Genomic DNA, 25,548 nt, shown 5'->3' with positions numbered 1-25,548 from the left:
TGTGGTCTCGATCTTATAAAACAGAGGTAGTCCTTCCGGTGATTGCCAACGTGCCAGTGGAATCAATCCGATTCGCAAGGGTCATGTTACGGTGTACTTCGGCGATGAGATGGAGTGGTTCATGGTGAGTACGCAGTTGCTTAACCACACAATATTCATTGACCTTTCTAAATTGGACTATGTATTTTCTCCTTTTAATTTCTTTCTCTTTTTTGTGTAGATCCTTGAGATATATATATACGACATCAAGAGATCTCTTATGCTTTTTTGTGGCCTATTACATAGATCACAATCACTTTTGAATGTTAAAGTGTTTTTATTATCTAGTGCTATTTTTTTTCCTTGTAAAATCAAGGTTTGAAGCTTCACTTAATTATATATATTCTCTCTTTCTTGCCCTAATTTGATTTGAATTTTACTCGAACAATTCGTAATCTATCTGTTTGTTTGCACAAAGATGAAGAAAGAGAAAAGCCTATTTGATCCGTAGAGGAAGAAAGAAAATTCTTAACTGCTTCAAATGCTGTGTTTTACTGTAGCTAAATTGATGTTGGATTAGCTAACTCATGTGGGACCCATATTTTTATTATTTTTTAATCTCAATTTTGATATGTTTGTAATCAGAGTGTAATTGTGACTTAAGTTTGAAATTTGGGAGTCTGAAGTATTAAGTCAATTTGGAGTGCAATTATAACAACTCGTATAGTTTAGCCTATATACACCCACATTTAACGTGGATGTATATGTGAACTGATATCAAATAATGAAAGGAAAATTATAGTACAATCCCTGCAATTTGTGAAATACAATTAATTCGTCCTTGACTTTTTCAAAATAGACTAAAACATTCTTATAGTTTACTTTCGTCAGACTATAAGATTCTTCCATCCAATTTCTATATTTTTCAGTTCAGTACCATATGAAATGATGAAAATACTCTTTTTATTTTTAAAAATACAGGGATAGATTAGTTGTAATTTTCAAACCATAACGACCGTAATGTAATTTTTTTATATAATATTTTAGTATTATTTGACCTCTGTGTTTTCTTGTGAACTTAACGGAAAAAATATAAAAATTGAACAAAAATATCTAGTAGTGCAACGGAAGCAAAACATAGGAAAAATTGATATATTTTAAAAAAGATAAGGACAGCCTAATTGTATTTCGCAAATCACGGGAATCGTATTGGATTTTTTTCAATAATCGAATCAGCTAAAATAGAAGAATTAAAATTACTATTACATGCTTTATATTTGACAAAATCACTATTTCCTTCTTGAAATTTTGATCCACTAAATATTTAATCATTTCATATAAAGAGTATCATTTTACAGATCACTTTATGATCCGAGGGATAACACCTCCTGATTACACCATACAAAAAAGTATTGTGAATGGGATTAACAGCAACCCACTTGAAACTTCTGAGAACCTGCAATCCAGGTAGATGGTATTGAAGAAGAGTAGTGATCAAATTAGGGTCAATCAGTACGTCCAAGCAATCCATAAGTGAGCTGTGGCTGTAGACAAGAAGGATAATAATTGATGGGAATGTGCTTACTGACTTGTCTATGGCGTCTCTTTCCAGGGATATGGCTTCAAGCAGTGTCAGCACCAAATCTCTCGCACATGCAATATTCAATCACGTTGTTCCTGAAAACCAAATTAAATTAACAAACTCAATTGATATGAAATGTGTAAAAACCAATGAGGATCTCAACACTGTTACATAAACTATTTTCTTATATTGGCCCCTCTCCCTCTGCTTTTGCTATGCTAAACTAAACTAATTGCCAAAATTGAAAGCCTAATGATCATGGTGGAGAAGATATATATATATAAAATAATCAACAAACAGTGCAATTTCAATGTTGCTATTTAAAGTATTAATAATACAATTACAACATTTTTCTTGTTGGTCTGTGTCAACAAAGTTAAGCTAACTATACTGACTACAATTAAATTGCTAAAATTGAAAGCCTGCATATAAATATATATACGTTGTTACGTTTTCTTCGCCACACATCTATTGCTTTTACTATACAAGTTTCTTCTTTTAATCATTATGGGTGTTGTGATTTTTGAAGGGCAGAATGAGGGCTCATCAGTGCAATTCGATTTGTAACTCAAAACAGTTTAGATTCAGTTTGAAGAATTCCAAACCAGTTTAGTTTGAAAATTACTTCAAACCATCTTAAAATAGACCGTGTACACCCCTATGAAAAGGTTAAAATTTTAGAGGAAAGAAAATATAATTAAGGAAGTTGACAATTATACCCTCCTTGAAAATTTAAAAATTGAAAATTATTTAAAGATTTTGGTGTATCTCATAATAATAATAATAATAATAATAATAATAATAATAGTAGTAGTAGTAGTAATGATAATAATAATAATCCCTTTTTTCTTTTTTCGTGGGTGGCTACGAATCAGTGAGCTTACTCCGATGGTCACCACTTTTCCTTTTAATACAGTTTTCTTCGATCTTTCTTTTATTTATTTATTTGCATTTCTTTTTCAAATAATTTTTGTGTTTTTTAATAGAAATATGAGTGATTATTATCTACATTTTAGGATTTTGGTCTCAAAACTAGTTATTTGGTAGTTTTCTGGGTCTATTATTGTTACTGTTATGGAGATTTTATTTATAATTTTTTGTTATTTAGATAATTATATAGAATTAGGTGTAGATAATATCCACAACTCGAGCGAGGGACCATCTATGACATACGTATTATATTATGTCAACTCGATCGGATAATTTAAATTAAGGTTGTGTTATTTTATTCTTTGTATCAGTGATTTATTATTAGATTTTCTATAAAAAAATATAGAAATTTGTTAATCTATATTCCATATTTATATAATATTTCATCTTAATGAAAGTCGTTATTTTGATTTCTTTTGAAAGAAAAATATATGAGGACGTAGGTGAAAAATAAATTAAATTCTATTTTCATTATTTCCCTCCATGTTTCAATATAAAAATTCCTGTTTAAAAAATATTTTTCATTGCTCCTTTCTTTCCTTTATAAAAAAGATACTCCATCTAAACAAAAGCTTATTTAATATTTTTAAAGTTAAAATAGTGGATCAAATGAATCATAAATCTAATAGAGAAGGTTAGTTTTCTAATGTGGACTAATTATAAACCTACTAATTATTTTAATTGATATACCATGACATGGAAAGATCAAATCGATTATGTATGAGTTGGTAATAGATTTTAAATTAATTTACACACGTGGGGATTGCATGATTAATGGATCTCCTGAAAAGAAAAGATATTAGTTGTCTTCTATTTTGATCAATAATAAAATAAGTTGAATATTCTCAGATTAACATATAATGAACACTTTACAAAATTAAATTACAATACTGAGCATGTTTTTAAATTACAATATTTTTCATTTTTATATTTTTAATTAAATATGTCAATTTCAAAACTGTTAACAATGGATGATTATATAATATGAAAATATAAAATGTTTTGCTTCAAAATTGACATATGTAATTGGGGAAAATAATTTATACCCTTTAACAGAGATTGAAGATGCTGATGTTTTGAAGAAGGAAGCCGTTATTAGTAACGGCTAGTATTAGCCAACGGCATCGTTTCATTATAAAAGAAAGAAAGAAATTAAAAGAAGAAAAACGGCGTCGCACAGCTAATGAACGCATGTGACAAAACACATGCAATATACCTTCTTCTTGCTGATAACGAAAACAGTTGAGGAGTTGCAAATCTGTTACAGAGAATGAAGAGAGAGAAAGATGGGTTGTAACAGATTTTAAGAGCTAAATTTGATGTGTCATTGGCGTCCGTAAAAGGTGCATAAATAACTGTATAAAGAATCTTGTGTGGTTAAGTTTTTGGAGAATTCTTCTTCTCTTTTTCAGTATTGTAATCTTCCTCTGTTTTAGTTCTTCTCTTGTATCTGTCGCTCTCTCCATCTTCTTATGCAATAAGATGAATTCAGTTAAATTTTTCACCCTTTTCATCGAAGGACTCTTAATGCTAATGATATAAATTTTTTTTTTCATACTTTTTCTTATATCCAAGTCTGAAAATTTTTTTATCTAATTTGGAGAAACTTTTTTCATAAATTAATCAATGAGAAAACAATTCTCCTGAAAAATAAAATTTAAGTGCAAGCAATCAATATTTAAGTGCAAGCAATCAATATTTTGTTGCTGTCAGTTATGTTATGTCGTTTAGTAGCTACTTAACTGGGCTGCTTCTCGTTGACTAAGAAGACATGAAATAATGGAAAAGGCATTTGCCTTAAACATATTAAAATAATATATACAAATTCTCCACCAGAGGTATCAACCTGTGTGGCTCTATATATATGTGCACGTTTCCTTGCGACTTTGTAAGAGCCAAGAGTTTGAAAGATACAAAGAAAGGTAAACTTACTCTTTTTTTTTTTTTTTTTTTTTTTTTTTTTTTGCCAATTACATGCTATTACTACATTTATATTAGCTAGTCATCAAATTTCTATCTTATTTCTTTATTTTCATTATTATAATTTTATTTGCATTATGTACTCACATTTCAAGTTTTTCTGGAATTAATATTTAAAACACTGTAATTACTGTTATAAATATTAATTTATTTTCTTCACTTATTGTATTTCTATAATCATATTGATCTGTTGAAAACATGCTTTATAATTTATTTCCTAATTTGGATAGGTTATACACAGACAGAAAGTTCCGCATCAATGGGCAGTATCAGTGAACAAACAGTGAGCAACAAACAGGTTACATTGAAAGAATACGCGAATGAAGGTTGCCCTAAAGAATCAAACTTGCTTGTCAGTACCAGTTTGATCAAACTCAAAGTTCCAGAAGGAACTGATGGTGTCCTTATCAAGAATCTGTACTTGTCTTGTGATCCATATATAAGAGTCCTACTGCAAGAAGAAAGAGAACCTGGGCATCCTTTTGCGCCTTTCGAGCTTGGCTCAGTTATAAATGGACTTGGAGTGGGTAAAGTTGTGGAATCTGCGCATCCAGACTTCAAGAAAGGTGACTTTGTTTGGGGAATGACTGGTTGGGAAGAATATACTCTCATTCCAACACCAACTCAGTCCCTCGTCAAAATTCATCACAGTGATTTGCCTCTCTCCTATCATGCCGGAATTCTTGGTACGCTGACTTGTTAATCATTTTCTTTTTCATTTTCTATTTTATTTCTTTCCTTATTCCTGTTACTTTTTAATTTTTACACAAAATAACAACCAGATCCTCATTGTGGATTTATAAATTCAGGTATGACAGGCATGACTGCTTATGTTGGATTATATGAGATTGGGGCTCCTAAGAAAGGAGATTATGTGTTTGTTTCTGCGGCTTCTGGTGCAACTGGTCATCTTGTCGGCCAACTTGCAAAGTTAGCAGGTTGTTATGTGGTTGGAAGTGCTGGAAGTAAAGAAAAAGTGAGTTCCATTCAATCTAACGCTTAAAATTCTGAATACTTGATTATTTCAGATAGCTAACTATCCAAATACTCGATTCTTGGTCCACTTTAAGGTTGATTTATTGAAGAGTAAGTTCGGATTTGATGAGGCTTTCAATTATAATGAAGAAAAGGACTTGGATGCAGCTTTTAAAAGGTACATTTTACTCAATTGCAGGTTTTGTTATTGGTACAAATAAACGAAATTAAAGGGTTTAATTTATGCAGATACTTTCCTGAGGGAATCGATATATACTTTGATAATGTAGCTGGAAAGATGTTAGACGCAGTGCTGCTGAACATGAAATACCAGGGACGTGTGGTTATGTGTGGAGTGACTTCTCATTATACTTCAAGCAAGATCGATTGTGGGATTTTCAATTCAAACCAAGTTATTTTGAAAAGTATCCGCATGCAAGGATATGTAGTTTCCGATTACTATCACTTACTCCCAAAATATCTAGAAATGGTTATACCAAATATCAAACAAGGGAAGATTGTATATGCTGAAGATATTGCCGACGGTCTAGAAAGCGCTCCGGCAGCTTTGGTTGGTTTATACAAGGGACGTAATGTGGGAAAGCAAGTTATTAAAATTGCCAATGAATAACCATAATTATTAATTAAGCATCTTATTTCTCTAATGTAATTGTAATTCTATTTTGATTTCTTAAATGAAGTAATAAAATTCAGCTAGAACAAGCATTGTATTTCCTTGTGGTTGCTTAATTTCTGTTAATTATAGTGACAAATAATTGCATTTTGCTCCCACTAATTTTTTTTTCCACAAAAACAATTAATATTTTCACACTCTAATTATTATACTATCATATAAATTTTTAATTTTAATGTTAAAAAACAAGGTTATATATAATTAAAATTCATTGTAGTTAAAAAGAACAGAAACCTTCTAAGTATTGTACTAAAAAGAAGAAGTAAGCCTATACATAATCAGGAAGAAAAGAAGTAAACCTTCTAATCTGAGTTGGCTGATGTACCGAGCTAAAGAGTCGCTTGGTTTAGCTGCCCATACCAGCTAATATCTGGTGGCTTTGCTGTTAAAATGCAAAATGATAATTAAAAACATCATTACTTTTATATATTATGATTCGTATAAATTTTAGGATTTTAATTTATATGAATAAACATATTAATTAATTTTTAAATAATATTTATAGAAGATTTCTATTTTTAAATATTATAAATAAAATAAAAACATTAATTTAAAAAAATAATTTTATTACTAATTTTTTTTAAGGTTAATGAAATGCAAATATAATATAAATACTTAATGCGAAAAAATTTCAAAATATAACTAGTATAAATCAGCTAATTAAGATTTTTATCAATTTTTAATTGCTAATTAAAATCACATCAAAGGAAAACACGAGAGAATTAAGTAAAATAAAGTTCAAACACGAGATAGTAATAAGCACAAAATTTAAAATTATGATCCGCCAGTAAGCATGTAGTGCCACTTCCTCAACATCATTCCTTGGCAACTGATCAAAAGATTTTCTACAGGTATTTTTTGGTACTTTAACTTTAAATCAGTAGCTTAACTTTGTTGACCAAAAAAGACAAGAAATATATGAGTGTAATGTCCCCATTTCTATACACAAGCTGAGTATATGATTCCCTGCCCTGTTTTTCGGTTCATGTGATTAACAATTAAATATATAGCACACGTGGTTGGTATACTTTCAACAGCATTTTATAACATATCCTGCAATGAGGATTCTCCCGTAACTAATAAATAAAGAGTGCAGTGATGCTTTTAATCATACTAAAAAAGAAAATTTTATTGAATATTTTTTAAAATTTTTGATTATTTAGGAGCCGGTTTGATGTCATTTTACTCTTTAGCCACTAAAAATAATAAAACATTGATTAAATACATAATTTCATGAGCCTTCTAAGAAAATACATGATTTAATGCGACTTCCAAGAAAATATATAATTTAACCCTAAAGTTTAACAAAAAAATTTTGTGGCATCCTAAACTTTAAATTGTATCTTGTGGCATCCTGAACTTCTCTTTTGTAATAATCTCACATATTGTCAAGCTAGTAATGACAATTTTTAAGGTTTTTGGCTTTATATCGAATATATTGATTTGATATGTGGTTAGTATGGCTTTTTACAATAATAATTTTAATATTTTTTTAACTATCTAATAAATATTTAATCGATTTAATTTTATAAGTTGAGGTATTTAATAGATCAATTTATAAAGTGTTTAAGAGGCACAATTTTATAAGTTCAAGTATTCAATAGGTTAAAGCAAAAATTGAGAATGTCATATATTTTCATAAAAAGTATATGGGTGAATTTTTGTATTGAGCCAATAAAACATGTTTGTTTAAAATTTTTTTTTATTATTTTTTAGAAAAAATAAAGTTTAGAAAATCAAAAAAATTGCCTAGATCCAGTTTATCAATCCAACCACAAATCAAACCAATGAAAATAAAGATCTTTTAAAAATTATTTCCACTTTGCACTTTTTCTCTCGGTGAATTGTCATATATCCTCATTTCAGTATATATATATATATATATGTATGGGTGAAGCCTATAAATCGAATGCAGATAAGCCATTCTCAAACCAAAAATCATGGTTCATAAAAATATTATTTATTTTTGTTTTAACTCTTTTAGGAGATATCTCCTTTTTACATGGTTTATCCAGTATTTTGAATACCAAACTCAGTACCTACAGAACCAGTAGTTAATCCCATATGGTTCAACTTCAAAACATAACTAGGTAAAGGCCCTACATTGCATGAGTTAATTACCTTATTATAGTGCATATTTCATGTGATTGTTGCCCGAATTTTCTATGCACTTAGAATGAAGATTATATCTCCTCCATAGATGGAGACTTGCTAGCAGAGATTGGATAACCGTTGAGTCCGCAACATCATCAATCTTCTTTCTAGTGATTTTCTCTGTGGTTTGCAGTAACTTTAATATCATCTAAGCTTTGTTCTTCAAGAATTGCCTTCATATTAATGGAATGAGAGTTAGAGATAATAACAACTTCATCAGAAACATAAACCCTTTTACCTAATTATTTGTTAAGGTTTTCAGCCGAGTTAAGTATAGTTTTTATTGGCAGGAGAGTTGATTTTCCCCTTCTCATGAGGAGTAGATCCTCTTTCTGGACTTCCAGAGCCGACTTTCATAGGCCCTCCTATATCTAACGGTCTGGTTGTAGCTTCTTTTTCGAAACAAAACGAACTTTGCGAGGCATGATAGACTTCTCATAAAACTCAAGAATGAGGGTGAAAATGTGACACATAACAACCTAACACTAGGCGTGCTATGAAAGATTATTGTGCTGATTTTTATGGCTATTTAACAACTTAAATATGTAATTTACAGGTGTGCCACAGTACACCATCTGTAAAAATAAATGCGCTCTAATCTAATTTCTTATTTATGGATTTGGATTTACTAGTATACACTTCACCAACTGTGCAGTGAATGTAAATTTGAGCAAGTAAATGTAAACGAGAGATTGATTTCACGAAATGTAAATAGAGTTTATTTGCTTGTATTGAAATATAAGTATAACTAGCAGCATGCCTATGTTATACACAGTAAATATCTTTATTTATAATCTTAGAGATATTGTGATAATATCAATATTCAATATCAATACTAGAATAATATTAATTTACAAGATAAGTTATAATACATGTTAATATGATAATCAGTGTCAAAATTATGATAATTTTTAATTAAAACTAGATTATAATATTATAATAATTTTAATCATTTAATACATATTAATATGATAATTGAATGACAATTAAGATCAATATTATGTAATTTTAATTGAGAAAGATAGGTTACAATATTATAATAATTATAATTATTTACTAATATGTATTAATTATCATAATTGAATGATAATTAATATAAATATTTATATAACACTATAACTAATATTTAAATTCTATGTGTCACTATCTAAATTTAAGAATCCTATGTAGCATTTTAATATTATGTGTCATTATTAAAAATCTTATGTGGTAAAAGCAAGGGAAGAGTATTTATTTAAGAAATGTCACAATGTCAACGTCTTGGAAAAAAAAAATAATTACTTTTTTTTTTTTTTGAGGAAATGTGGTAGATTATCGTTAATTCATCAAGAAAGAATCCGAAATCCAAGGTGGAGGGGAGACAACCCAAACCACAGGATCCGTCTCCATAAGACAAGCTCTATCCAACCTATGAGCTATATCATTAGCAGATCTACGAACATAAGAAAGATAAGAAAGATTGACATCTCTAAGCTCACTAAGCAGAGATATACAATCAATAACAAACAAACCAAAATTAGAATCATCAACATAATTCGAATCCAGGACTGCACGTACACAGTCAAGAGCATCCGATTCCACTATAATTAGATGCCAGCCTTCTCTTTTGATCCAAGATAAAGCCTCATGAATAGCCAACAATTCCACAAATCTTGGTTCAAGAGCACCGCTGAAAGATTTTTGGAGAGCACCAATAAAAGCACCATTGCAATCACGAACCATACAACCAACACCTACATAATCAGTTGAGAAACAAGCACTATCCACATTAATCTTCAAGGTCCCCTCTGGAGGACGTGACCATGGCACCAATAGTGCAGGCTGATGAGTTCTTTGTACCACAGTTTGAGCTCTTTCCCAATCATTTAACACAGAACCCGCTCTACGCTTAACATGCCAGTGATCTTGAAATACCCTTTCCAAGCAGCCGCATTTCGAGCCTCCCATAAAGACCAAAGTACCATTGCAAACTCTTTAGATAAATCACCATTCAGCTGCCCAAATAAAGATCTAAACCAGTCAATGAAATTTCCAGATGAGGCAGTACGGTGGCCAACAGATGAAATAGACCAGCAAGAGCGTGCAAAAGGGCAGTCCACAAATAGATGCACTAACGTTTCCTCATGATTCCCACACAAATAACAAGAAGTAAAAATTGGAATCTTTCGATGTGGAAGTGCTGGTACAGTGGGCAGGGCATTCAAACACAGACGCCATAAGAAGTTTCGACACTTAGGAGGTATTTGCAAATTCCACAGTTTACTCCACATAGAAGAAGAATCAGAGGCAGTAAAAGAAGGACTTACAGGAGTCAAAATCTTATAGGAGCTTTTAACAGTATATAAGCCTTTCTTTTCAAATCTCTAGAACCAGCTATCCTCATGGTAACGAGAGCTGATTGGAATTGAAAGAATTGCCTTCCTATCTGCCTCACAAAACTGATGAAGCAGAACATCAGACCTCCAAGAGCCATTACTCATTAAATCTGCTATAGTAGACAAATCCGTATCCACAGGCATAGGAGTAGTAACCCTTAAAGATTCGGTCATGTAAAGCCAAGGATCATTCCAAATTGATATAGAGGATCCTCTGCCAATTCTCTTACAAGCCCCCCTACGAATCAGCTCTTGACAGTCATGAAGACTACGCCAAATAAAGCTTGGGTTGTGTCCTAAAGGAGCATTCAAAAAGTCAGTATTGGGAAAGTACTTAGCCTTGAGAAGGCGAGCAACAAAACAATTTGGTGCAGATAGGAGCTTCCATGCATTTCTTCCCACCATAGAAATATTAAACTCATGAAGCTTTTTAAAACCAAGACCCCCAAAGCACTTTGGTCTACTCATACTATCCCAGCTCACCCAACACAAACCTTTATCATGATTTTTACCTTTAACCCTCCAAAAGTTACTCAACATCCGCTGCAATTCATGGCAAAATGTCTTAGGTAGTACAAACAAATTCATCACATAGTTTGGGACTGCTTGTAATACAGTCTTTAACAGGACTTCTTTGCCTGCTTTAGATAAACAACGACGTTTCCATGAATTGAGCTTCTTCCACACACGGTCTTTCAAGAAAGCAAAGACTTCTTTTTTATTAATACCCACCCTAGTGGGAAGACCCAGATAAATACCCAAGTCAGGTTTCTCCTCAACACCCAAGACAGAACACAATTCACCCTGCAATTCAACAGATACATTCTTAGAGAAACAAGCAGAAGACTTCCTCAGGTTGATATGTTGGCCCGAAGCTTGAGCATAGGTAGCAATAACTTGTTTAACCATAAAAGCCTCCCTCACATCAGCCCGAAAAACTAACAAGCTATCATCTGCGAAGAAGAGATGACGAATCATCGGAGCACCACGGGCTAAAGAACAGCCATGCTAAACGTTCTGATCAACTTGAGCTTGTATTAACCTGCTCAAACCTTCTGCACAAAGAATAAAGAGGTATGGCGATATGGGATCGCCCTGCCGTATGCCTCTAGATGGAATAATTGGTCCCAAGGGAGTGCCTTCATATGAAATCTAGTATTTAACAGAGGAAATACAGTTTTAAATTAAATTCACCCAAAGCGGATGAAAACCCATCTTTAGAAGGATAGCAGTAATGTAGGACCATTCAAGTTTATCATACGCCTTCGAAATGTCCATCTTTAAGTCACAAAACCCTCTTTACCTCTTCTTCTATTTAAGAAAAAATGCATCAATTCATAAGCAATGATGCTATTGTCCTGGATACTTCGACCCACAACAAAGGCACTTTGCGAAGGAGAAATAACCAGAGGCAGTATTCTCCTTAATCTATTAGCAATAGCCTTGCTCATAATCTTGTAGAGAACATTACAAAGAGCAATGGGTCTTAAGTCCCCTGTTGTTTCCGGCACACCTTTCTTAGGAATCAACACAAGTAAAGTATTATTCAAATTTGCAGGAAAACAACGTTGCTCAAGGAAATAAATGCAAGCAGCACAGATAGCAGGTCCAACAATATCCCAATGATTCTGGTAGAATGCTGGATTGAAACCGTCTAAACCTGGAGCTTTATCAGGTTGCATACTGAACACAGCAGCCTTAATCTCATCATTCGAATAAGGAGCCAACAACTCATCGTTCATTTCATCTGTAATGCAGGCTGGAATAAAGTCCACAACCGAATCCGTAATACCAGGAGATAAAGAGAACATACCCGAGAAGTAATCGGTAAGCAGGGAACCCAACGCATCTCTATTCTCAATCCAGTCCCCATTGGCATTCATCAATCGGGAGATAAGGTTCTTCTTTTTCCTTGCCGTAGCAGCAGCGTGGAAAAATTTGGTATTGCGATCCCCTTCACGTAACCAAAATACCTTTGCCCTCTGCTTCCAACGGACTTCATGTTCATCTAAAAGTTCATTAAACAGATTCCGAGCCTCAAGAAATTTGTTGGTAGCACTAAGAGTACGAAAACCCCTAAGCTGCTTCATTGTTCTCCGGCAAACATCAAGCTCCACCTTATGTTTATGACGCAATTGCTGACCCCAATTAAACAAAGTAGATCCACATGAGCTTAACCGGCTAAGAATATCTTGCCCATTCGAAAGATCCCAATCAGCTTGAACCAAAGCTTTACATTCAGGATTGCGCAGCCAACAGTTTTCAAATCTAAAATGAATTGCAGAAGATCGAGAAATTAATTTTCGAATCTCAAGGAAAATAGGGAGATGATCAGAAGAGGTACTGTCTAGAGTATAGGCTCTAGCTAAAGGAAAGAGGGCTCTCCACGAAACAGTAGTAAGAACCCGGTCTAACTTAGATTCAATAAGGCAACCTGACTCTCTTCCATGTTCCCAAGTATAGGGGTACCCTCCCATTGTAAAATCATTAAGGCTCGCAGTCAACACAGAGTCCCTAAAGCCATCAATAAGATTCTGAGGTTGACGACGACCAACTTGTTTCTCATTCTGACTAAATATATCATTGAAGTCCCCCATACAAACCCAAGGGAGAGAACTACAATCTGCTAAGTTTTTGAGTAGGACCCAAGACTCACTTCTTCTATTTCTATCCGGTTGGCCATAAAAACCTGTCAACCTCCACGAGCCAAATAAGTTCATAGTAACTTCAACATCAATACATCTTTTAGAGAGAGTAAGAGGGGTAACCGAGTCAATAGATTTCCATAGTAAAGCTAAACCACCGCTATGACCAGAACAATCCACAGCTAAAAAATCAACATAACCCAAAAGCTCTTTTATTTCATTAATTTTAGAAGACAAACAAATAGTTTCAATTAAAAAAACAAATACAGGATTCCTTTCAGAGACAAGAAACTGTAAATGTTGTAGAGCCCGCGAGTTGCCCAACCCGCGGCAATTCCAACTTAAGCAACTCATTTCGAGCTGCGGGTTCGAGTCGAACCAGCCGATGCACTGGTTTTGGGATCAATAGGCATGCTCCGTTTAGGAACAAAACCCAGGGCCCCCAAGTTGGGAAGATCCAACCCCACTCTTTTCCTTTTCGGTTCCCCCACTATGACCTCATTAAGGGAATCTGAATCTTCCTCAGTCAACTCCAATTCATTAGGAAGGGTATTATGATTTACTGCCAAAGGATTGCAGTAAATGTTGGTTGACACTCCTTCCTTGTCAGTATTCTTTCCATTCATGTTTTCATTCAAAATTTGAACTGCGTCATCCAATCCTTGATTTTCGGGATTAGCTTCGCTACCCTTATTTGATTGTTGCCATGAAGCCTCACCGGAAACGTCCATTGGCCGGAGCCATTTTTCCTCTACATTCTTTTGAGCACGTCGAGAGGGGGCTCTAAGAGAAGAACTGAACCTTCTAACTGCTTTTCCAGGCTCAAAATCTAGAAGCTTTGGGCAAAACTTCTCAGTGTGACCAAAGAAACCACATATGAAACATAGGGGGGGCAGCCGGTCATAGCAAAAGTTCACTGTAAAACAAACTTTCTGTCCAAACCTTAGAGTAAGGCTATCACGAATCGGACGACGGACATCCCATTTCACCCTAATGAGAAAATAGGAACCCCAAGCAGAGGATGAAAAATTATTAAGGTCAGCCTCAAGAAACTCCCCGAGGCGATTCCCTATACTCTTGAGAATATGCTCAGATCGGTACCCTGGTAATAAATCCTTTACATGCACCCATAGAGGAAAATAAAACAGAGGAACGTTCAAGGGAGAAGAGTGATCACCCAAACGATCCAAGAGTAGGAGTTGATTATCAAATGTCCAAGGGGACATATCCAAAATACGGTGCACATCAACTTCATGAAAAAGTTGGAAAAGATACAGCACCCCATTAACCTCTTTAATCTGCATGCCCATGAGAGGACGCCAAAGCGAGGCAATTGTCTGTCGCATTGCCTGAAAATTGATCGAGCGGTCCGTGAGGAAACGTCCAACCAAACAGAATTGTGGATCTTCGGCGGGAGCAACCACATCCTCTTCAAACATGAGATCCTCCTCTTCTACTTCGCCAACATTCAAGCTGGCCATTTCTACAGAAATATTATCATCATCCATGACAGAAAGACAAACCCCACAAATAATAGGGACAAAATACTCCTCAAAGAAGAGACAAAAAACCTAACCACTTTTTTAAAGGCATGAGAGGTGCTCCCTTTCCACGCATCAGTACCTTGAATTTAGAGAAAAAAAAATAATTACTTTATATATACATATTGATTACAAGAAATGCAAATGGATATTGCTTCGAAAAAATAAAGAAAAGACTCGGAGAATTTATTGGTTGGTTGACGAGGTGATCCGGCTTGTTCATTTTACTCTTTTTGTCTTTTGTGATAATAGTTAATCACATTCTTCACTTGGCGTACCTGCTCTTCCCCCACGTGCTAAATTAATGTTCCACTATCTTAATTTTCTTAATTGCCAACTACCTTCTTCTTTATTCATTTATTTATTTATTATTAGTTAATTAATGTCACGACCCGTTTCCATGGGCTGGACCAGCACTAGGGCCAAGTAAGCTTAAGGCCCCCGAGGCCCGTAGTAAGCCTGAATCACTAAAATCTATTATTGGTTGGTTGACGAGGTGATCCGGCTTGTTCATTTTACTCTTTTTGTCTTTTGTGATAATAGTTAATCACATTCTTCACTTGGCGTACCTGCTCTTCCCCCACGTGCTAAATTAATGTTCCACTATCTTAATTTTCTTAATTGCCAACTACCTTCTTCTTTATTCATTTATTTATTTATTATTAGTTAATTAATGTCACGACCCGTTTCCATGGGCTGGACCAGCACTAGGGCCCAAGTAAGCTTAAGGCCCCCGAGACCCGTAGTAAGCCTGAATCACTAAAATCTATTATTTCAATATATATTTCAAACATCCAGCCTATATTAATATGAAAAATATACCTCAAAATTTTATTATATTTCGGCCCAATTTATCATCTTCAACATTTCACAGTTCGAGCCCCATTTACAATACAACATATTTTTAATATGTGCTAACAGAATTACTTCATCTGTATTACTACAGACTAGATGTATGTAAACTCTACAACTGCGGAGTCACTGTTTGATATACATAGCTTCTTATACATATAGTTTCATAGCAAAATAATTATGGAACTAGGAAAAACTTCTTTATATCCCTGTGGCGAAGAAACATAACTTAAACCGAATTAAGAGAAACTTACTTCCTGAAAAATTAAACAAAACATGTGAATTTTTCTAAGGAGTAATAATTATTACACAACACACGCAGTCACACAAATGTGTAAACATATCAATCTAGTCATCCGACTAGTTATATGCTCACGCAGCCAGTCACACAAATGGCACATCACCAGCACTCACAATCATTAACATCTTCATATAATCACATCACGTGGAAATTAGTCAGTGGCGCCACCTGAAACCCCAACGAGCCGTCCTTACACATGGCTCGCCCTCTCATACATGTGCACCAGGGAGCTGATCCCCCATACGGCCAACTGGTCCAATCCTCACTGACCAGTCCTCTCATTATTTTTCCATTCTCTCTTTTCTTTTCCATACCGACAAGAGGCAACCCAGTGGTCTCCATCTAATCTAGATCATCAAGTGCTCATAACAGGAGGCCACCATGCGGGCTACAATCAAATCTAGATTATCAGGTGCGGAACAACAAGAAGCCATCCTGTGAATTTCCATATAATCTATATCATCAGGTGCACAAAGGGGCGCCGATCTCCCATTTTCTCGGCCGATGGTCAAATATCATATCATAATCAGGATCCATATCACAGACCGTCCTCACAAACCCATGGGGGTCCACTTCATCCCAATTCCATACAAACAAAGCATAGCATTTTCACAACACAATTAATCAAACATTGTAATCAAATGCAGACATATTGATCAGTTGAACATCGTAATGCAATGCACAATTGGACATCCATTTTCAAATGCTATTAAATAATTACATAAATACCATTAACAATAAACAACAACAACAATAAAATAGGTAATAATAATAAACAATAACAATGAAAATAATTAAATAATTAAATGAATAATAAAGATAACAAATAAATAATTAGAGCACTCTATTTATTATGCATTAAGTTACAGAATTAATCTAAATAAACTTATTAATTATGTTATTAATTAAACTAGTCTAGGTTCTATCGAAATTTCGACAGCACCTCCCCTAAAAATAGAATTATCTACCTGTTTAAATGTTGCAATAACATTATATATATTTATCAATCATTACACACAGCCCATCCGTCGGGCAATCAATCAATTTAAAATCCCATCCTCCTTCCAAAGCAACAAGTTATGAAGAGCACATTTATTCCAACAAGTTATGAAGAGCACATTTGCAATTACATTATTCTAAATCCTAAACCAATTAACTAATCACATTCGCTATCGCAATCACACACACTAATCAATCTAATTTATTTACAAAAGATTATAAATGTCTATATATATATATATATATATATATATATATATATATATATTTAAGCTATTCCAATAATTTAGTTTCTTATTATTCAATCGAATCTATTTAATAACTCAATTAAATTCATTAATCAATTAGTTCATTATGTACAAAAATTGAGAATTTAGTCTTAGAACGTACCAATTGAGAATCGGGCGACGATTCCGTGATCAGCGTGAAGAGAGGAATATTCTGTCTCTCGGGGCCTCACCGGAGTGTCGCCGGCCGGTCACCGAACCGCCGCCACCAGCCGCCGTGAACGGTGGCCGGAATGTCGAACTTCACCGGAATCGGGCGATTCATACACCACCAGACTCAATTTTCTGTCAGGAATTCGATTCTAGCGTCAGTTGCTTGGGATCGGCCCCCTAGCTGGCCGGATCGGGCTCAACAGTAGCCTCATGCGCGTAAACGGCGTTGTCCCTCAAAACGCAGGGACCGCAGTTCGCCTGCGCAGCAGCAATTGCCGGAACTGCTAGCGGAGAGGAGGCACGACTACACAGTGGCGATCGGTGGCTAGAGTTGCTGTGCGTCGCCACCCAGAGAGAATCGCAGCTCGCTCGCCTGCTGTGTTCATCGAAGGCGGAGTCCGAGTGGGAGTAGTGGCACTGGTTGTTCGACAATGAGGAGAAGCGGAACTCTCTTGCTTCGGTGGCCGGAATAAAACCAGGAAAGGAGAGAGCGGCGAGAAGAGGTCGTCAGAGAAGAAGAAGAAGAAGAAGAGAAGAAGAAAAAGGAAATAAGTTGGTTTCTATATCATTCCAGTTCGATTCGAACCGGTTTGGTCTGATTCAATGATTTGGCTCGATTTTGCTTGGTTTTCGCTTGATTCTCGAATTTTTTACACTGGTTCTCAAGTTATTCGTGTGGTTTTTGAAAAATCAATTCAATTTCCAAGTTCGGTTCGATTTATTTCGATTGTTTTAGTTAGGTTCCATAACTTTTTCTTCATTAACTCAATAATAAATAAAAAAGATATTAATAGTAACAATATTTGATTTCAAGATAATTAATTTATATATATTCATAATAGATTAAATTGCTGGAGTTTCATATTATTTCTCAAAAATTTTAACTGTTCTCAAATCGAAAATTTCCGATAATATATTTGGGCTTAGGCCCAACTCGCAAACTTGGGCTCAAATGGAGATTTTATTCTACTTACAGCCCACCCGATTAAAATTTCTGATTTTTGATTTAATAAAAATTTAAGAGTTTCGAAAATAAAAATTCGGAGTATTTCAATTAACCACATAATAATGAGCGTAATTAATTAAATAATCATCGATTAAATTAAAATCTCAAGCCCATTTCTTAATTTGTAAAGCCCAAGCCCAAAATAATAAAATAAGTTGAAAACAGACCTACACCCACATTAAATACGTGTATATTAAACTTGTGATATATTCTCTCTTTCCGAAAATATAAATTGTTTTTAGTGATTATTTTGTCTCAAAATATAAGTTTTTTTTGAATATTTAAAGAGTAATAAATGATATTTTTCCAATATTACCCTTATTTACATTTGATACAATAAATATTTTTACAGATAACTATTGATTTTAAGATAAAGAATAATTTAGTCAATGTACTTTTGATTTTATTATTTTGTTATAATCTAATATAATTAATTGTCTTCTTAATCATTGTGAAAAAATCTTAAACGACTTATATTTTATATTTTGGTATAGAGAAAATATATAATTGCAAAACACATCCACAAGCCCTCAACTTTATAGAACTCTTAAAGTTTTGTGTCATATTGTACTATTATTTTTAGTGATGCTAAGGACTTATTTAACCAACCATAAACCTTAGAACCTTAGAAGCGTTACATCCATTATTTTTATTATGTTATTCATCCTTCAAAGTAGATATTATATATTCAAACGTATGGTTGTACATATGTTCAGTTGGATCGGGTTATTAAATATTCAATTTTTATGTATAAATTAATGTTTTTTTTAACCCTATTTTATCCATTAAATATGTGAACCTACCATTCATACAACGGTAATTTAAAGTAATAATAAAATCTAAATATAAGTTATAATAATTTAAATGTTAAAACAATTTTTTAAATCATTTTTTATTCAAATGAAAACTAAAAATATTTGTGTACCACAATTTATTTTAATAATAAAATCTAAATATAAGTTATAATAATTTAAATGTTAAAACAATTTTTTAAATCATTTTTTATTCAAATGAAAAATAAAAATATTTGTGTACCACAATTTATTTTGATACTTTATATTATTTATTAAATAATTAACTTAATAACTAAATATTGATTATATAATAACTATTTTTAAAATTAGAATTATATTAAATTAGATATTTAAAGAATAATTTAGACTATTTATTTGAACTTACATTTTATTTATTATATGTTTTTAGGGAAAAATTATGAATTTCAAGTTTGAAAAAAAATTTATTATTTTGCTTTAACCACTTCACTCAATATAAATGGGTAAAATTCACTTTTCATATTTTTTAATTACAGCTCATTGATTTGCGTAAATATCAAACCAACTGTTTTTGTCCGATTTTTAAAATACTAGATTAATGTCATTAAGGTATATAGTTACATAAGTTTTTGATATCACTAAAAATAATAGTACAAGAGAATATCTACATAAAGACTATTACCCTCATCTGTATTCCCTTTGCATAAAGATAAAGTTTTTTTTTTTTTTTTAATTTGTTTCTGGGTCATTCAAATAAGAAATTTACTGTTTCTTTTATTTTATATTTATAATTTATTATAAATGATTGTTTATTTACTTGAAATATTAATGTACTACTTATTTACCGTACTGTGTTCTAAGCGTGTGGATGTCCTAACTTTTTTAAAATTATCGTATCTCATACATTCCTGTATTTCGTGTCCCGTGTCATAATATAGTATACTACTCAATATATTAAGTTAATAAACCAAGATTTTTTTATTACCAATAAAAAATGAAATGTTTTTTTTAATTTGGTTTTGTGTCATTGAAATTAGTAATTAATTTTTTATTTTATATCTATAATTTATTATAAATAATTATTTATTTATTTAAAATATTAATATATTATCTATTTAATATATTGTATTTTAAGCATGTAGATGTTCTACTTTTTAAAAATTATTATATCCATAAAAGAGAGTTGGAAAAATATTAAAATATAAAAAAATTAAAAAGCCGCAAGCATATATTACTGTTGATTCTTACTATAGAAAAATAAAGGGCAATTAGAATTAAGAGTCCTTCGATGAAAATATATAATAAAATAATTATATCATTAGCATTAAGAGTCCTTCGATGAAAAGGGTATAAATTATTTTCCCAAATTACATATGTCAATTTTGAAACAAAACATTTATACTTTCATATTATATAATCATCCATTGTTAACAGTTTTTTTTTTTTTTTTTTTTTTTGAGAAGACCATTGTTAACAGTTTTGAAATTGACATATTTAATTTAAAAATATAAAAATGACTAATATCTGTGTGGCTACATGTTAAACTTTCAATGTATACAAATAAATAGTTTTATTCATTATGCCATAAAAGCAAGCATATGGCTTATTAAGACTAAAATGGACATAAATTAAATTAGACGTGAGGATGTGCCAAAGCATAGGCTTCATAAATCTTCACCGTTTCAAAAAATGTTCTATTAGTCTTCTCTAGAAAAGCCCTTATTTCATCTTCATTGACCTCAATACCATCAATGGTATAGGCCTTGCAGCTGCGCTTGCAAACTTTTCGTCCATTAGGAAAAACTTCGAACTTGACGTGAAAAGACATTTTTTTCATCAAACTCTTATCTATCAGAACAGAATCCCCTTCAATTATAGAATATTCATATACGAAATTCTCCTTGTCTATTGCATCAATTGTCTGCTTCAAATAGCTAAATTGATACCCTTGACATTTTAAACACAGTAGTAATTCAGTTATTTATTTTTAAAATATAGATACAAAAATTATAAGTTTAAATTCAAAAAGCAGATAATTATATATTGAAAAAGAATTTCAACCATTGATTTAGTTGTCTATAAAAATTTGATCAGTTTCAATTCAGTAAGTAGGTTTTATAGAAGATTAAACCTCCTAGTTATAAAAAAAAAAAAAACAGATTTTCTAAAAAAATTTTAAAATAACACTATCAATAAAAAAGAAATGCAACATAAAATAGAAACATATATATATATATTTCTATCTTTCTATATATATAGAGAGATTTTGTAACAGACCTGCATATGTAATTTGTCTGACAGTACCAGGTCCCCCATCTCCTTGGAGATTGACAAAGCTTTTAATTTACCCGGGCAGGACTTTGGGAATGTAGGTTTCAGTTTCAAGAACTAGCATCTTGAATATCTTGGCTGGTGGGATGGAGAACTCAGTCTGTCCCTCATAAGTCACAACACCCATTGTGTTTAAATTTTAAAAGAAGAGCGTTAATTGCATTTGTAAAAGCACTACGTGTACCCCCAAAATATGTAACAACGTTTATATATATATATACATGGGGCCGCTTTTTCTTTCTCTCTTTCTTTTTTTTTTTTCTTTTTTTTTTTTTTAAGCAATTTGGTGTAAGCTTGACTTTGTTGCAAAAAGCGGACAAGGATGGCGGGTCATGTTGGAAATTTGCTAATAAAAACTCATGGTTATCACAAGTTGGGTACTCAATTCTCTATTATGAGGTGTGAATGTTAAAATCAACCTTTTATTTTTTTAAGTTTGATTCTTTATTTTATAAACTAAAAATAAATTTATAAAAAGTTTTTCATTTTTTCCAAATATTTATGTTTTTTATCAAATGAATTGTAGACCTATGTATGTTTAGAGCAAAATATATCACTTGTTTCATTATTTTTTTTAGTTTATTTCTATCTTGCGTGGAGTCTGTAATCTCTCTATTTCATATGAAGTATTTGTTTTGTTTTGTTTTGCATTTGATTTATTTTTATTTGGACGATTGTGCAATTTATGAGTTATTAGATGATGATCTATGTTTTTTGGAGCACGATAATATAACACGTTCCTCTATTGGATCGAGTGCTTCAAATTATTAAATAGCTAAAATTGTATACATTGAAGTGTCCAGTAGAGGTTAAAGTGAAACTTAAGAGTACCACAAGATTTCTCCTAAAAAATACATGGGTGAATTCATGTATTAAGTCATTTCTTATTAGATCAATGAACTATATTGTGTAATTTTAGTTATGAATAGATTTGTTTTACGTTTGGTGTTCGGGAGAAGAGTACCGTCCTCCTTGTATTATTTTTATTGTTTTGAAGTTATTAATAAAATCTTGATATATTATATTTAAAAATAAAATATTACTATTAAATTTTATTTTTTATTATCTTGATATATCATGCATGTGGGGATTGCGTGAGGGTGAAAAATTCACATGTTTAACATGTATAATTACCACTTCACAAAATTCCAAAAGCAGAAAATATGAATTATTAAGGATATAATAAGTTTGTCATTTTTTTATTTGACTAAAAAATATTTTATGTTAATTATTTTTTAAAAAAATTTCAAATGAATAAATATTTTTCTATAAATATTTTTCAAAAACAAACGGAGTGTCAAATCATTTAAGAGTGTATTTGACAAATACCTAGACTATATAGTAATTGCCCCTAAAAGGAATAGGCATATCATATAGACTTTCAGGGAGGAAACGTGCGTGACAGTACCCATTGTGACTAGAAGAAGAAGGTGATACTGTAAGAGCAATACACACACATACACGTTTTTCCAAGTATGTCTATTGATTATGTAATAATGATTATTTTGATCACATGAATAATGAATCTAACAGAAACTTGCAGCTTCCAAATGTTGACTAATAAGTAAAATAACTATGAGAATTTGGCACTTGAAAATAGAACATTATAGAGCAATATTTTCTCATTGTTGTTAAATTGTTTCATGTTAAATTAATACTGTACGTGATAAAAGGAATCGAGAAACTAGCTGTTTTGATAGCTATTAATTATTTTAAAAGTATTAGTTATTGACTGTTTAAGTTCATAAAATGCTAAAAGTTAAATGTTATATGAGTTAATTTTTCACAAACGCAGTCTTAATTTTTAAAAGCTATATTATCGAATACTATAAAAAATAGCGTTTAGTGTTTTGACCATCCATTTAAAAAGTTGTTGCCAAATCTTAATTTTTAAAAGCTATATTATCGAATACTATAAAAAATAGCGTTTAGTGTTTTGACCATCCATTTAAAAAGTTGTTGCCAAATACAGTTAAATCTCTCAACAAATATATTTAAGAAATCACCAAGTTACAACTTTTAAAAGAATGAAATTATTTTATATATGCTCTTTCCATTACTTTGAATCCATAATAATATTGTATTAATATTGTATTAATTTTGTGTTTCTTACTCAACCAATTAAGAAAATGATTTATATTGTAATAAAAAAAATTTTATATAGTATTAGGAATGATGATGCTCAGTCTGCCCTTCAAATTTATGGGTGGTATATAGTTTTATCAAAAATTAAAATTTAAAAGGTATTTATGTTTGTTGGGTTGTGATTTCAACTTATTTATTCATGAAATGGTATCAATATTTTATTATACAATTTTTCCCATAAAAATCAGGCTTATCTACCAGTATTATTAAAATAGACTAGACTTAAAGCACTGTCTAAAAACTAAGCACTGTCTAAAAGCTAGTTTAAAGGGAGAAAGATCGTTCAAATTTTATATTTTGACTAAAGACCTTGACTAATATGGGATAACACAATCTTCACATCTAGGCATGAACTGAAATTTCTAGGCAAACAAATCTACATGTGGCCTAATGTTGAAACATGGTAGGCTCTAATATTATCAAAATAAAAATGGATTGGGACTAATTCACTCCCCGGTCGCTCCAAATGCGCATGCCTAGGCATGAGGGGTCTGTTATCCCTCATTGGATTAAATTATACAAATGGTCAACTAATTTTGTATTTAGTTTTATTTAGATTACATAATTTCAATTTGTTATTTTTTTTAGTCATTCAATTTTAATATTTGTTTTAATGGGAGGTTACTTATTGAAATCCAGTAATTGAACTAGTAATATAATACTAAAAATTACATACATAAAAAAATCATGATTACAAAGCATTATAAAAAGAAAAAAAAAAGAAAAAGAAAGAATGCTAGAAAGTATAAATGATAAGAGTGAAATTTTTTATTTTTTATTTTTTTAAAATTTGTTTCATGTAAATCATGTTATTTGTAAAATGAATTACTAGGTTGATTCTAAATTAATGTATTATGAGAAAATATGAAGTTTTTAAAATAAAATTTTATTTTTATTACCATGTTAATATTTTCGATGTTGGTATTCCGGTGAGTGGCCTCCTATTCAAATGAACATCAAAGTTTAAAGATTAAAAAATGACAAATTAAAATTATATGATCTTATGAGATTAAGCCTAAAACTTAGGAGACCATTAGTGTAATTTACCATGCCTACATTAATTTGAGATAAAGTCTTTAATCAACATATAAGTTTTGGACAATCTCCTCTTTTTGATGCAGCTTTTGGAGAATGAGTTAATATATTAATCCTAGTTGATTTTATTAATCCTAGTTAATATATTAATCCTCGTTGAGTTAATATATAGATTTATAGGGTAGTTTAATAGGCAAATTTTGATTGATAAGAACATAATATCTCATCTAAATTCTATTGGATAAAATAATATTTTATATGATATAATACATAAGGTATACATTAAATGTGGTAAGAATATAATATATTTAAGTTCTTTAATTTTATCTGATTGAAAAATAAAAGTACTTTAATTTTGATTGGTTATATTAATTTTCTATTTAAATCTATATTCTGTTGGATAACATAAGAATTATATTATATATTAAATAAGATATATATTAAATATGATAAGAATATAATATCTTCAAGGTTTTTAATTTTGTTGATTGGAAAATAAAGGTTATTTAATTTTGATTTATTATTTTAATTTTCTATTTAAGTATAAATTTTTATTAAGTAAACTAAGAATTATATTAAGATTTTAATATGTATGCCTTATATACAAAATTAGGTATATATTAAATATGCAAGAATATAATATCTTAAGGATTTTAATTTTATTGGTTGAAACAATAAAAGTAATTTTATTTTGATTTGTTATATTATATTATATAGGGTACATATTAATATGGCAAGAATATAATATGTTAAATTATTATTTTGAATAAATCTTTAATTTGATTGGTTACAGTAGTTTATTCTATAAAAA

General features: G+C 31.3%; 2 protein-coding genes and 1 pseudogene across 2 annotated transcripts; 1 reads left to right on the top strand and 2 right to left on the bottom strand.

Moving 5' to 3' along the window:
• Positions 1-4,398: 4,398 nt before the first annotated feature.
• LOC149494937 (2-alkenal reductase (NADP(+)-dependent)-like) lies at positions 4,399-6,155 on the top strand. The gene is made up of 5 exons (XM_089724116.1): positions 4,399-4,413; positions 4,702-5,157; positions 5,281-5,447; positions 5,542-5,624; positions 5,696-6,155. The coding sequence occupies exons 2-5, from the start codon at positions 4,731-4,733 to the stop codon at positions 6,075-6,077; spliced, it is 1,059 nt and encodes a 352-aa protein (XP_089580242.1). The 5' UTR covers positions 4,399-4,413; positions 4,702-4,730; the 3' UTR covers positions 6,078-6,155.
• A 3,456-nt stretch (positions 6,156-9,611) lies between these two features.
• Positions 9,612-10,241, bottom strand: LOC149494936 (uncharacterized). Its single transcript, XM_089724460.1, has one exon. It carries the CDS (start codon positions 10,239-10,241, stop codon positions 9,612-9,614), a length of 630 nt encoding a protein of 209 aa, XP_089580586.1.
• Positions 10,242-20,859: 10,618 nt separating this feature from the next.
• Positions 20,860-21,684, bottom strand: LOC149494935 (major allergen Pru av 1 pseudogene; annotated as a pseudogene).
• Positions 21,685-25,548: the final 3,864 nt, after the last annotated feature.

Source organism: Jatropha curcas, chromosome 7 (genome assembly GCF_041381405.1).
Source record: "Jatropha curcas cultivar XTBG-Jc1 chromosome 7, XTBG_Jcur_1.0, whole genome shotgun sequence".
Classification (NCBI taxonomy): Eukaryota; Viridiplantae; Streptophyta; class Magnoliopsida; order Malpighiales; family Euphorbiaceae; genus Jatropha; species Jatropha curcas.
The sequence above is the reverse complement of the archived record's forward strand: the minus strand, read 5'-3'. Positions and strand labels throughout refer to the sequence as shown.